The sequence below is a fragment of the Larimichthys crocea genome, chromosome XXI, assembly GCF_000972845.2.
Source record: "Larimichthys crocea isolate SSNF chromosome XXI, L_crocea_2.0, whole genome shotgun sequence".
Classification (NCBI taxonomy): Eukaryota; Metazoa; Chordata; class Actinopteri; family Sciaenidae; genus Larimichthys; species Larimichthys crocea.
In genome coordinates this window covers 3837717-3851480 of record NC_040031.1, presented here as the reverse complement: position 1 = coordinate 3851480, position 13764 = coordinate 3837717, and the positions used below count along the sequence as shown (strand labels likewise).

Sequence of the window (13764 nt, the reverse complement as noted above, 5' to 3'; positions counted from 1 at the left end):
CGGGATTAGTGAAGACAAACACCTGTTCTTCTTTCATGGTGAAAGTAAGTGAGTGATTTCTTTCTTTCTTTCTTTATTTTTTCATTTTGCTCTGGATATCCTGAAAAGGTCAGAAAGCATGGCCCAGGAAGGGCTGAGCCTTCTTACATGGGGCGTACACTCAACTGAGCTACAGACAATGGCATTATCATCATCCTGTTATTTAACACATGCAGAAAACAGCACAACTCACACAGAGTTCAACAGTTTATTTAGAATAAACAAGGCAACATTACAGCACCGGTAAGAAAGCAACATTCACACAAGTTCTGCACATAAAGAATGGTCCCAGCTTTTGTTTTACACCTTCAGCTTATTATATGACCAGCTTATTCTTCTGTTATTATAGGCAGCAATGAAAATTAGCACCATTTGAACTTATGACAGAGGCAAGTTGAACAGTTGACTGAAACCAGGTAACTTAGAGAATCTTGGCACCAGTTTTAAATATCTGCTCTGTGCAAAAGCTTTTTATTATTATTATTATTAGCATGTCTGTACTGCAACAGGGGCTGTGATAGTGCGAGGTTTAATAAAAAGACTGTATGAGGCAGTATGATTATTCAAAATGAGGACATGTCGGAATAGTCATACAGCACTGGTATATTTGTTGTATGACTTATTTCATTCACTTCAAGTCACTCTAGTAAATGGATTTCGGGGAATTAATTACAGATATATTACTGTACATACAGAATTTATATTTAAGGGACAATCCACCTTAAATCAATCTTTTTTCAGTATCAAACACTTGCCCTCTGTGGGCTTATTTAAATGTGTTTTTAAAAGGTTAAAGATTCTCCTTCACAGGTGGCATATACTTTTACATCTGTCTCAGATGATTGTGCTCATAGCAATGAAGTCACTGCTGTCTGGAACTAATCTACAGCTGCTCCAAATCCTTTGAAACTGACACAATCCACACGCTCATGTGGCATGTATTTTTTAATTAAAGTTATGAGTAATATTAAACCACATTTGGATTCCATTTGAAGATACAACCACTACAGCTGTAATTTTTCCATTTGTCTATAAAACTTTCCAGATTTCAAATCAGGAAATCTGAGCAGGGTCCTTCTGAGAACAAGAGAGACAAGAATGAATAACAGGGCCACATGGTCTTGATTTTGTCTGTGGACAAAGTCCGAGAGTATGTTTGTGCATATATAAGAATAAGGATAAGTTGCAGGGAGGGAGAGGATTGTAAAGAAAGAGACGTCTGATAAACAGCTTTAGTGCACACCCTGTTCTCTTCACCTCTGCTTCACCATCAACACCCTCTGCTCCATCCTTTCACAGACAGAGAAACAAAAACAAAAACAAAAAATCAATTATTTCTTTGGCTGTGTTTGTCTCCCAAAGGACTTCATGACTGAGGCCGCAAGACGGGGCTTTGCAAAGAGGAGGTAGCCGCTGTAGGTCTGGTAAAAAGGTCGGATCTGATCTTTGTTCAGGTGTCATAAGAGCTGATCGAACAATAGTGGGCTGATGTCAGAGGTTGTGTTATGGTCGTAGCTGAGGCTGAGGTCAAGTGGATCTGAGAAAAGATACGACAAAAAACATAAGGCTTTGTCTAAAAAGGTGATCATTGTGAAGAAGTCTCTGGTTTTTATTGTGTTCAAGTCGCTGACGACATACTTCATCCCAGGTGCTTGTGATGATGTTTTTCGTAGCCAGCATTGTTAGAACTGGTACCTGTCAGGGAGAAAACCATCATCATGTCAGGCAGATTGGCGCAATTACTGATTCATTAATCATGCAGGTGTTCAAGGTGTCCACATTACCTCACTTACCTAAGTAGTCCTTGTAGTCCTTGAAGTATTTGTGTCTCAGACTACGTCCATCTGTAAACCACGCAGCCAAAAAGGAAAAACAAAATAAAAAACTGACATCTGATCTCCATATCAAATTCATTACACTTTGAAGTCTTAAGAGATATTAAGTAAAAACTCTACATTCTTTTGATTAAATCATTAGTTTGATATTTCTGCCAGACACAGCTCATATGTTAAGACAGACTAATGACTTGCCAGGTCACTCCAATTTAATACTATTTATAGATCTCTTTAATAGGAGAAACCTGGCACCCAATAGCATGTAATCTGCCAAGAGATAGCAGGCCAGACTCAAAGAATGCTGCTGGCACTTCCTGGCATCATGGGGGTACAAACTTTGGAAAGAGTTTCCATTAGATCCAACAAAGAGGAGATTATTTGTAAAAATAACATTAAAATGGGAGATGGTGTGTATAAAGGGCCATATTCAAAGCCATATCACATTCACAGGGTAATCTTTCAACTATTAGATTCTAGCCATACCGGAGTTGCCACGTTGCTTAATGCACTGTCCCCGGTTAGGAATGCCAGAGGCAGGGTTTCCTGGGTTGATGATGTGGCACTCGTAGCCTGTGGGACAGTGAAGAGGCTCGTCTCCATCCTCAGTTGTGCTGCAGGCCTCAGCTAGTGGGAAGAAAATGTGCTTTAGAAGAAATTACAAACATTTTGATGATGCATTTGCATGCGTTTGCACCCAAAAGCTGCTGATGATTTAGATCGCTAACCTGTTTTTATTGTACTCAACAAATGCTCGATGCCATTAGCATTTGAAAGATTTGCAAAAGCTTAGATGCCGATGATGGGATCATTTCACTGTGTTAGAATTTCAGTTAGGTGGAAGTCATGCAACCCGACCAGCTGGAGTTACAAGTGTTTTCTTTGACCTCAGTGACTGTTGAAGTGTGTAAGTGTGTGTGTGTGTGTGTGTGTGTGTTTGCACTCACCCTGCAGAACCTCCTCTGGCCCATCTAACAACCAGCCATTACCCCCCAACCACCGAGGCTTGGGCTGCACCAGCCAGTCCAACACTGTTCAGAACACACACATAACCTTATATAAGTTACTGGTAAATACCCAGAGAATGCTTTATGCTTTCAGAGAATGACTGACACTCATCAAAAAGTCAAAAACCTAATATCTTGATGTACTATTGTGCATGTAATCATCTGTTGGTACTGCTGACCTGGAGGTGGCTGGACAGACTCCAGGCAAGCGTAGATGCAACCATTGTAGCAGCAGCGTTTGTGTCGCTCACACTCCGAGTCTGAGCGGCAGCCTGGCACTTCACAGGCTCTTTCTGGCAACATCTGGGGTGGCGGTGGACACCGGTCATTCTTCTGGTGCTGTGTGGACTGGGCATGGTTGGGGTACTCATAGTCCTGTGTGAGAGAGAAACAAATATCCAATAAATAAATAAGAACATACATGTCATTTGTCCATACTATGACTCTAATATCAGCAGGTTCTGGGTCTCTCAAAAGCTGCTACAGGCTCTAGTCACAGTGAAAATGAATAGCCTAAGTGGAAATAAAATCAATAAACAGCTGCAGGCGATAGACCGTAAACACTCAGTGGATGATTACGCAATAATGTCAGGCCAAGAGGAGGTCACAGAAGTCATCATGGAACACCATAAAAACTCTCAGGGGTCAAATTGCTTTACACAGCTTCTTTCCTCAGGCTGTGTGACTGTAATTCATCCTTGCAGCTTGCATTTTGCCGCACAGGCCTGTGTTATGGAATGATAAATAAATTAAACTTGAACCTTGAATTTTGATCCTTGGACCTTGAACTTGGACCTGAATTGAGTTCTGCCTTCTGACATCCCTGTCGAAGCTGCCAGCTTCAGGCACTTCTCTGAAGAATCATAATTATTTTTTTCCTGCCGTGTCAAGTGCATCATTACAGGGAGCTTTCAGTTGACATGCAATAATATATTTGCAGTCTTTGAATTACAGCAAGCCTGGAACATATCTTATGATTAAACAGATCATACCTAACAATAAAAACATAATTTATTGTACTAAGCCAGTGCAAAAATACTTTTACGCCTGAACAGGAATGGCTCCCTGAAGAGGTGATGCCATAGGGAGAAAGATGTCAGTCTGCATCATTTCGGAAGCAACATATAATGTTAGTGTTTTGTGAAGCTGAATGATTCTTGTGAATGCCACTTGAGAAATTAAACTTCTCATTGGGTTACAATCCAAAAAAAGACTCATTATTCACCTTGTTCACACGGTGTTCTTATAGAATTACATATAGACTGCACATTTTAACCACCAGAGGGCAGCAATGGATGTGAGCGATGACAGCAGAGTGACAGCAAAGACACTGAGGGTCTGGCTTTAGTACACATGCCTGCCTGGTAACGTCTTGATCTGGATTGAGAAGGTGATTTGCTGTGGGAACAAACACTTCTCTGGTGAGCATGAGATGGGGAACGTAGGTCACAGGACCCTGAGCCAAGTAAAGATACACTTCTCACACTTTGAGTTTAGCAACATAAAATGTGGGCCTACGTGCACACATGCACAAGTAAGCAAACAGCAATGCATGCCCTTCTCTGCTCTGAATGCTCTCTGATGATATGTTCTTGTGTGCATTGTCCAAGCTAAAATAATGGGATCCTGTATCACAGTCATGGTTTCTGTGGTTTTATATGTTTTTACCAAGCTACAGCTCTTTATTGATTCCAACTTGTTGGTTTGGAAATGTGGGCAGAATTTTGTGGGTTTCTACTCTTTCACATGGCTGGAATCAGATATCACATTCTGTGCCACTGTAATAACAGCCATTCATTGTATGGACACATGGGAAATATTACAAGAAAATCCCAAAGAAGCACAGCTGCTCTTGACTAAACATGAACTCTCATATTTTCTCACACACTGTATTTACTTTTGCATGACAAATGTGATCAAGTTTCTCGTTTATTCCACTGCTGTTACAAAAAGGAAATGAGCAATATTGTGCCGTTAACATAACTTTTACAACAGCCACTGAAGCACATAACAAGGAATAATTTAAGGATACTTTCTTGGGTCATTGTTGGAGTATTACGTGGTTAACTCCTTGAGGTGCTACAGCACAGCACAGGATGTTTGGTTATCACATTCTAGTAGGCCACAAGGTTTTCCTTACCATGTGAAGGACACTAATGGGAAATGGACTTAATGATCATATGTCCTTTGTCACATATTCATTGTGGTGGTTTGTCAAAAAGGTTCAGAACACATGCTGTGTTTCTGAATGTATGTCTTTGCAGTCATGTGGGTGAATTTCCAGCCTCAGCCATTAATTTGGGAGGGTGAGCGAGAGCGAGACACAGAGAGAGAGAGATGGGTGTTTTTTCTAAACCAGATTAGTAATTAGATAATCAGCTTGCGGGTCGCACATGCTCATTAAAACGGCGCTGTTTATTTGGCAGGCTTACTGAGCACTCTTACAAACCAACCAGAAAAACGAAAGCAAATGTTTGGCTCTGACGTGGTATCACTCACACAATGCGTGTCCACTTTAAACACACATTAATTTGTTCTGGCAGCTGAGAGCGTAATGGGTGGATGATTCTTTCAGGGTGGGAGAGGGGGGGCTGGCTTCACACCATGGAGTGATGGAGGGACTAATGTGTGCTCAGTCAGAGCTTGTTAGTGTTACTTTGAGATCCTGCGTATTAGTAGTATTCTTTGATTAGATAGTTCAGATTAAAGGCAGCTTTAATCAAGATATTTATATTAACAATGGACTTATGTAATGCAAATTGTGTCACTCATAGTGGCAAAACCACAATGAATTATCACCTGGCACTGCAGTTAGACTTTACAGAGATTTTGAGCTTGTTTTGAGTTTTTAGACCAACACCCTCACTGTTTTGATTCAGTTTTACTGCTGCAGCTGATTTCCCAAAAAAGGGCTAATAACCTGACTGTTACAAAGTTAGTGATTGGCTGGTGAACATATTGGAGTATTTAGCAGCTGGAGAGCAAAATATTTCCTGCAGGAGTTGGTGTACAACAACAACAATCATCAGATGGCCAGAAACACAACTTCAAATCAACTTCAAATGAGTTGGAGAGTTATTGCTGCACCGTGTCGGTTCATGAAACAATATGGCAATTTCAAGGGAATATTTCAGTCTGTACTTTGTTTGTAGAGTGAAGGATAACAAACATGCCTGTGTCTTCATAGATTGGATTTGCTACAAATTTTCCTCTCTGTTGACAGACTGGAACATTAGGAGGTCCAGGTAAAAAAAAGAGGATGGAAATAATGTGTAATATATGCATTTTTGGGGTTAGTTGTGTGGACAGCAAAGTCCAGTAAATATGTCACTGTTAACTAAGAAATTCATTGTATCAACTTTGTAGTTTTCAGTGACATCACTTGAGGCAATTTATCAGACTTTGCGTAGCTGGGGCCACAAAGGACTTTGTGCAGTAGTACTCCCGAGAAAATCCCCATTTAGTATGAGTTATTGAAAAATATACATTGCTTGGTTATTGAAACCAGTCTCAAAAAACAATACCCAGCCTGCTGTACTGTATGTGCTGATCCATAATACTGTAGACTACAGGTCTTTACTCTTCACTCCTGGCTCTCAAGAGGTAAGTGGAGCCACAGTGGTTAACAACGTCTCCTGGTACAATGAATGAAGACAACAATGTCTGCTGTGATTGGATAATGACATAATGACTACTGCTGTCTCCACTTGTCTCATATCCGATCAGCTCGTAAAGTCTCCTACAACCGTCTTCTACCAAAGGTCAAGTGCACGCTTCCTGTTTATGTGACAGCGTGAGTTTGATTGTATGCTGTAGAAGCCATTCATTCTTTAATATGTGTGATTGTATGATCTTTGAGCCTTAAACTTGCCAGCATTAAATATGTCACTCAGCTCTTACTGTAACTGTGTCTCTCTCTGGCTCATCTTGCTGCCTTCATTGTACGCCAGAAGACACGCCATGCTCTATATCCCAGGCTCGATCACACAATCCTGTGCACATCTCTCTGATGTTCACAGTTGTTTATTTACACTCCTGTCTGCTATGCCGCTCTCCTGTAGACACTGCCAGCGGGCCTGTGTGTGATGTTCATGTATCTGTGGGCATGAATTCTCCCGCTCTGTCTGAGACACTCACTATCTCTCTTCCTCCCCTTCCTTTTTTTCTATCTATTTGATTTCTTTCCTCTTCTTTTCTTCCTCTCTATTTTGTGTTGAAAGGCGGTAGCATGATGGTGGCTGTATGGATTTATCTTAAACAGCTGTTTTTCAGTCTCTCCCTGTCTCTCTTTTTATTTACTCTATGGTTTGTGGGGAGTTTGTGGGGAGAAGCCACTGGAGACCCTGTCTGGCTCCATAACTGTACTGAGATCAGTCTGTTCATGGTTGCACGCAGAGATCTCAGACAGATACTGAGATTTTCTGCTTCCTTTGTGCATGCACATAAGCATATACCCAGAAACACACCCAGTCTCTGACATACGCACATATAGTACTGCAGGGTCAAGGTTGTGTACACATATAGATAAACAAGGAAAAACTGTGTTCCTTCATATAAGTGTAAGCTCAACTGTGCCAGATCTCCCATGTCTACTTAATGAAGTAGCCCACAGCACACATCTGGTTAGCTTTTGGTTTGTCAGGACTCATTTCCGGCCACTATATGAGCAGTTAAGTTTGACAGAAAGATAGACAGATGTGCAGATAGATGGAGATGCATTAGGCTAAGGTGTGAAGCAAACAGACAGCCTGTAAATCAGTCGGAGATGAGAGTTTCGATGAGTGATGGGAAGAAATGCTGACAGATAAACAGGTAGATGCACATCTGGGAAACGTAGTACTTGAACTGACAGACGCCTAACCTTGAAATGCAGACGAACAGACTGCACCCATACGAGATGTCACTTACACAAGGAGGCAGAAGTAAACCAACTGTGGATGCAGCAAATTAGCGCTAGGAAAACTGTCTGAAACAGTATGTGCTACCTGTCAGTACTAACCTGATGTAGCAGGGGCGGCCATGAAAGAAGTCCCAATTAACTCATACTGCATTACCCCTTGATTCTCGGATTTTAGTGCAGCAGCCACACACAGCCGGGTTTCACAATAAAAATAAAAACTGGAACAATGTCAGAAAAAAAATATATCGAAGAACAGCTGTGTGTACTTGCAGACTTATGGGTACAAACATGTCTGTGGTCTTGCATACTTCAAATGCCAAATAAATGTTATGTCTGCAACATCAGAGGCTCTAGTGAAAAAAGTGAAGCAGTTGGTGTGGAAATGAGTTTATGTGTGTACCCAAGGTCCTGAGCAGTGACCTGCTCCAGTGTAAGTTCAGCAATGTGCTTCTGACCAGCAGGCTCACATCATCTGACTGGGATTAGTCCTGCTGCACACACCAGTTCATGAAACTACTGGTATGCTGAATGACTGACTACAATAACTCCCATCTATGTAGTAATCCTTACACCCAAAATTCACATGTAAAATATGTATACATCAAAAGCTACAAAAAACATCCCAAAATGTAGATGGCAGTCTACTTCATGTATGCTGCAGCTTCCAGCTGTTCTGCTTACTCCACTCTTTCATTTTCTTCACCATTGTACATATTTTGTAAAAGAATAAATGTAGAAGGAAAATATACTCTCCATCAGCAGACTTACTAGTTTAGCTCAGTTGCTAAAAGGGCAATAACTTCACACAGTTTATTTAAAAGACGTACTTGTGCCAATGACCACAATGTTATAAATGACTGCAAAACATGGTTGGTTTGTGGAGCAGTCTATAAGGAAATCCAAAAAATGAATAGTGCAATGCAGCTAATAAGCTACATTATATTCCTCCATTTTGTCATCCATCCAATCAAAGGTCACCGCCATCAAGACAGCTTGCTATTGATCAACAGTCAAGTTCACAGGCCAAATTTCACCAAATTAGAAATGTTGATTTTGAGCGAATCCGCAAATCAAATCCAACTAATTGGTTTGGAAATGCAGAAAAACAGCCAATGCCATGGCTGTAGTGCATTTGTCATGCATTCCCAGGATCTGTCAACTCTTAGCCCTGAAGGACATAAACTATTGCGAAATGCAAAACAGCTCAGAGATAACATTGTTGACAAAAATCATCATCATGCATCATTTATGGGGCTCTTTAGACATAATAGGGCATAAATGGAATATAGTATGCATAACTATGTTTTCATTAGAGTATAATTACCTGTCAATAACACTCATTATGTTTCTGTTACTTTAGAATGAGCCTTTTATTTCTACAAATGCAGCGGGTCCTCTTCCATGGTGCCCACTAAATCAAATCTAGAGACAGTAGCCTGCAACTAAACAGCTAAATGCCAGACTGATTCTTTAACACCGGAAAGAGTAAACTTGAGTTTAATTTTCCTTGTAAAATAGGACACCCAGACAGAGCTGTGTGTCAGTAAGTAATTGTGTATTGAATGCAAACTCATTGTGAATCACTGCAATCAAAATGTCACTTTTAATACATTTTAACTGAATCCAAGAGAGATCCAACCTCTCTTGTTTTATTCCATACTTACTTGATAGTATTAGGAGTCATTACACGGTGTAAGTTAATCTTACCTTGACAAAGTGTCACTTCCTTAAAAGCTACAAATTTCCATTGGTAAATGAGCAGAGTATGGATCTGTTTTGTTTTACCTAGAGGCCCCAGGCCAAGTCGAAAAAGTGGGACAGCCTAAGAACAGGAAGTACACATGTTTCTGAGCATTTGCAGGGCCCCTGGTCTTAATACCAGGTGTTGTCCGAATGGTCCACATCACATCAAAAAAATAAAACTGTAAAGATTTATGATTGAAGCTGACAGACACTGTTTGTGCTCACCGACATGCATGCCCAGGCAGGTGTCTGAGACAGACTGTGTTATGGCTGTATGAGAAGAAATCATCTGGGCTGCATGTGTGTGTGTGAAACTGAGAATCAGGAGTAATGATTTGTTAAGGTGGAACTACAAATTTAGATTCAGACAGAGGTGTTTGAAGTGTGTGTATTGCTGTTCGTACTGCTGCTGGAAAAAAAAGATACTTTTAATTTGTGCTTTTCACTTTCAGTCACAAACTTATGAATCCTTTTCATAATCTCCTCCATTCCCTCTAAAAATTTAATTACTATTTTGGAGATACAAGTGGCATTGGCTTGTTGTTCTTGAATAGTGTCGAGTGAAATGTTCTCTCATGGTTTATAGGTTATAATCAAAAAGCTGCCAAACAAACTAAACTTAAGGTCTCTGTCATTATCATTTCTAACACACCCCTTTTTTTCCTTCCCTCCCGTTCTCTCCTCTACACATCAAACATGTTTCTCTTGATTGCACGTTTGCATTTCTTACCTCTGCACCCTCATTACACAAACACAAAGAGGAAATTAGGAAGTTGCTCCTGGTGACCTTTGAACCTCATGGCAAGAGGTGGTCTAGATAAGAGCGGGTCGACATAACTCTAATCCCCAACACTATCTGACCTAGAGCTCAAACACACACACGTCTGTGGTGAGAGCTTTAAATGCCATGTCTGAAAAAAAGAAGTTAAGGGCACAGAAAACATGATTTGAAAACACATTTTATATTAATTGTAGATTTCGTAATGGATGGAAAAACTGGCTGCTTACATTTCAAGTCTACACAGTGAAGGAAAATTGCATAGAAGCAGTCACTGATCCCTTTTATACATTTTAAGCAGCGTTCAATCATCAGTAGTCAGGCATTTGGGGAAAGTCCCCACACTATGTTGATACTTTTCCCTACTTATTGGAATCGTCTAGACATTTTGACTAATTTGGATCCAGTGTGTACTTAAATAAACAAATGTGAAGAAAAGTAGCATTTTTGAAAGACAAGGATGACCATGAAAAAAAAGCCAGGTACAGAGCACGCTGGTGGCCTTGGGTTTGTTTTAAATTTTTACCAATTTTCCTTTCAAGACACACTACTCCCGTAGTGCAGTGCCTACGTGAAATACTCACTGACTATAATTTGTCTTTCTGCAAAGCCCCAGTATTATGAATGAGACAGAGGGTGTGTGTATACGTGTGTATGGGGGAGGTAGTTAAAAAGAATGAAAGATTGAAAGATGCAGAGATGAAAGGTTCAGAGGGAAAGAGACCAACTCCATCTGCACAGCCGTCTCAGCATGTTCCAATTACAGCAGCTTTGAAGCAACGTCCAGCAAGACACTGCTTTTGGCTCATCCTGCGAGCAGTAGACGAGAGAGAAGAGGTTTGAAAGAGTAAAAATTTGGAACGGCATTGTGAGAGAGGCACATGGCAGAGGGAAAGGAGAATGCCTGGCAGAGAGAGGGTGAAAGGGTAAATGAGAGAGGGGAAGAGAGATAAAGGCTAAGAATGAGAGAGGGAGGGAAAAAAAAGGGCCAACGGGGGCAGAAACCACTCAGAAAGTGAGAACACTGAAGCACAAGAGGTCGCAGAGAGGGGGAAAGAAAGAGAAGGCAGCACGCTACAGTGAGCCCTTGTTAGAGATGATCAATCAGCTACACTGAGCTGAGTTAACAAGCAGGAGGCCCGGTCTGCAAGTTCAGTTCCTGCCATAATAATCCACTACAAACACACACACACACACACACACACACACACACACACAGACAAAAGTACATCCAGTGTGACCTTGAATTACTCATATGGAAACTATGGAAAAAAAAATCAGCGACTTATTCCAACCTGTTGCACACTCCACTTTCTGCTACTCATCAAAACCGAAAAAACTCTCTTGTCATTGTAGATTTTTCATGCTTCAGAATCAAAGCCTGTCTCTTCACTAACTGTTTCTTTTCCAGCGGTGGAAGAAATATTTCAGATAGCATAGATATCACAATGTGGTGGCAGCGCTCTATTGCTCCAAAAGACCGGCATTTAGTAGTAGTATCAGAAGTTTAAAAAGAGCCCAGAAACAGAAGTTAAACGTGCTCCATCTTTATATTATTGCATTATTAACACATGATCAGCGTTTTAACTTATCTAATTGACCTAATTTTGACTATATTTGATATTTGATACACTTTTTAGAGGTCTGGTCTACAGCAATGCATCATATTTTATCACATTTGTATCATCATTATATTTTAAAATGTGGTCATGATTTGTTCATTAGTTGTCAAATACATATAATGGAGTAAAAAAAAAAAAGCTTCCCTATGCCTAATTACACAGCAAGGGAACAACAGTCATGTTTATTTATTCATTTTTTATTTCATCTGCACATGAAAGAAATTGAAAAACCTCTCGCACGTAACCCCTCGTAAGGCACACACACAAAAAAAAGTTATGTTATTTTTTTTCTATGGATTAAGCAAACTTGATATAATGTATTAATTAGTGAGCCTGAGAAGTGCTGATATGTGGATTTTATTACCTTGGGATTAAGCTAAACTTGCTGTATTATTAACTGTCGCTTCTAGTCATTATGGTGAGCTTAGACAGATTTGAGTGTCATATTGATCTTTTCATGTAACTCTTGGCATCTTGGCAAGACATAAATGCATTTCCCTAAACGTTGAACTATTAAGCACAGCACTTGGGTTACTCGGTTAATTAACATCGCTGTTCTTTTCATTACTGGCATTAGAGCACTGAGACCAGGTCAACTTGACCACCTCTCACCTAAGCCACAAAACTGCTCTCACTGTGTGAAACTAGTGCGCTGTAACAGAGCCAGTATTGTACTGTAGTTCTTGTGAGCTTTCACCTACTTCCACTTTGCAGGATATTCTCCAAACGGCCATAAAATAGAGAGAGACACGAAAAACCACACGCTCATGCAAAAAGTCAAATGTAAGGTTAGCAGCCCCACCTTATGGTTGAGTCCTCTTTTCCTGATTCTTCTGGCATCACTTCCTGTGGACAGCAGGACCAAAAGGGACAGCAGCAGCAGCACAGAGCCCGGCATGGTCCGTTTCCTGCACCCCAACTCCAAACTCTTTCTGTGTCTCCCTCCTTTCTCCTCCGTTTCTGTCTCAGAGGTATTTCTTCTTCCTCTCCTTATTCCAAAGTTTGTCCCTTACTCGTTTGTGGGTCTTCTGCTCTTTCAGCTAAAGCAATAACTCTCTGTTGCTCATGTGCAGCCAGAGATTACACAAGCCCTCTCCCTCCAACAGGACCTGCCTTTATATCCGCCTGAGGAAAAAGTGCAGGACAGAATGAAAGAGTAGAGGGAAGGAAGGGGAAAGTACAGAGGGGATGAATGAAGGCAGTGTAGGGAAGAAACTAAAGGAGAATAGTTAGGGGAGCAAAAGAAAGGGGAAGGGAGAAAACAGCAGCTGACTGTGCATCAGTTGCTGAGAGCTCAAACTGTCTGGTGGCACAGCATGCGCACATGTCTCTGTGAGAGAGGAGGGGAGAGGAGAGGCGAGGGCTGGTGGTGAAAGGAGGGAGGGGAGAGCTTTAGAGAGGGCAGTGTGTGTGACACCTCCCCCTTGCCCCTTGTTACATCTCGCAGCACATCTGGTGATCTTTATGTGAATTTGACAGAGTTGTGTCAATGTGCGGCCGTGACATATTTTATTTTGTGGCTTTGCCTCGCATGTTTTGCATGCGTGCGACATTGTAGGAAGGGAAAAAATATAAATGGCTTGGCTAAGTGTGGGGTTTGAAAAAAATACTTGTTGACTGCTAGCCTGGAGTTCAAGCATGTATTTTAACTATTAAGTGTCCAACATCTATGTTTACATTCCTGATTTGTCTTAGGGACAGGATGTACATTATTTATCTGACAGTGGCAGGAAATACTTAGAGCACACCTGCATGTGTGTGTATCCCTATGTGTCCATTTTTGTGTCTGTATAACATGTTTGGAGAAGATGCAGTGTGATTTCAGTGGCATTGACCCATAAAG

The 13764-nt window shown here is 40.9% G+C and overlaps 1 protein-coding gene across 4 annotated transcripts; it reads right to left on the bottom strand.

Moving 5' to 3' along the window:
* Window positions 1-233: 233 nt before the first annotated feature.
* On the bottom strand, window positions 234-13233 carry wfdc1 (WAP four-disulfide core domain 1). 4 transcript variants are annotated; one of them, XR_797052.3, is made up of 7 exons: window positions 12724-13233; window positions 3058-3253; window positions 2819-2902; window positions 2358-2498; window positions 1824-1883; window positions 1678-1734; window positions 234-1576 (listed from the first exon to the last, which is right to left on the bottom strand). XR_797052.3 is itself a non-coding variant. In XM_010733025.3 (7 exons), the coding sequence occupies exons 1-6, from the start codon at window positions 12817-12819 to the stop codon at window positions 1679-1681; spliced, it is 624 nt and encodes a 207-aa protein (XP_010731327.1). In that variant the 5' UTR covers window positions 12820-13233; the 3' UTR covers window positions 234-1576; window position 1678. The 4 variants fall into 4 exon arrangements, 3 of the variants coding, with proteins under 3 accessions (XP_010731327.1, XP_010731330.1, XP_010731328.1); XM_010733025.3 differs by having other exon boundaries at window positions 1833-1883; XM_010733028.3 differs by having other exon boundaries at window positions 234-1734.
* Between the last annotated feature and the right edge of the window lie 531 nt (window positions 13234-13764).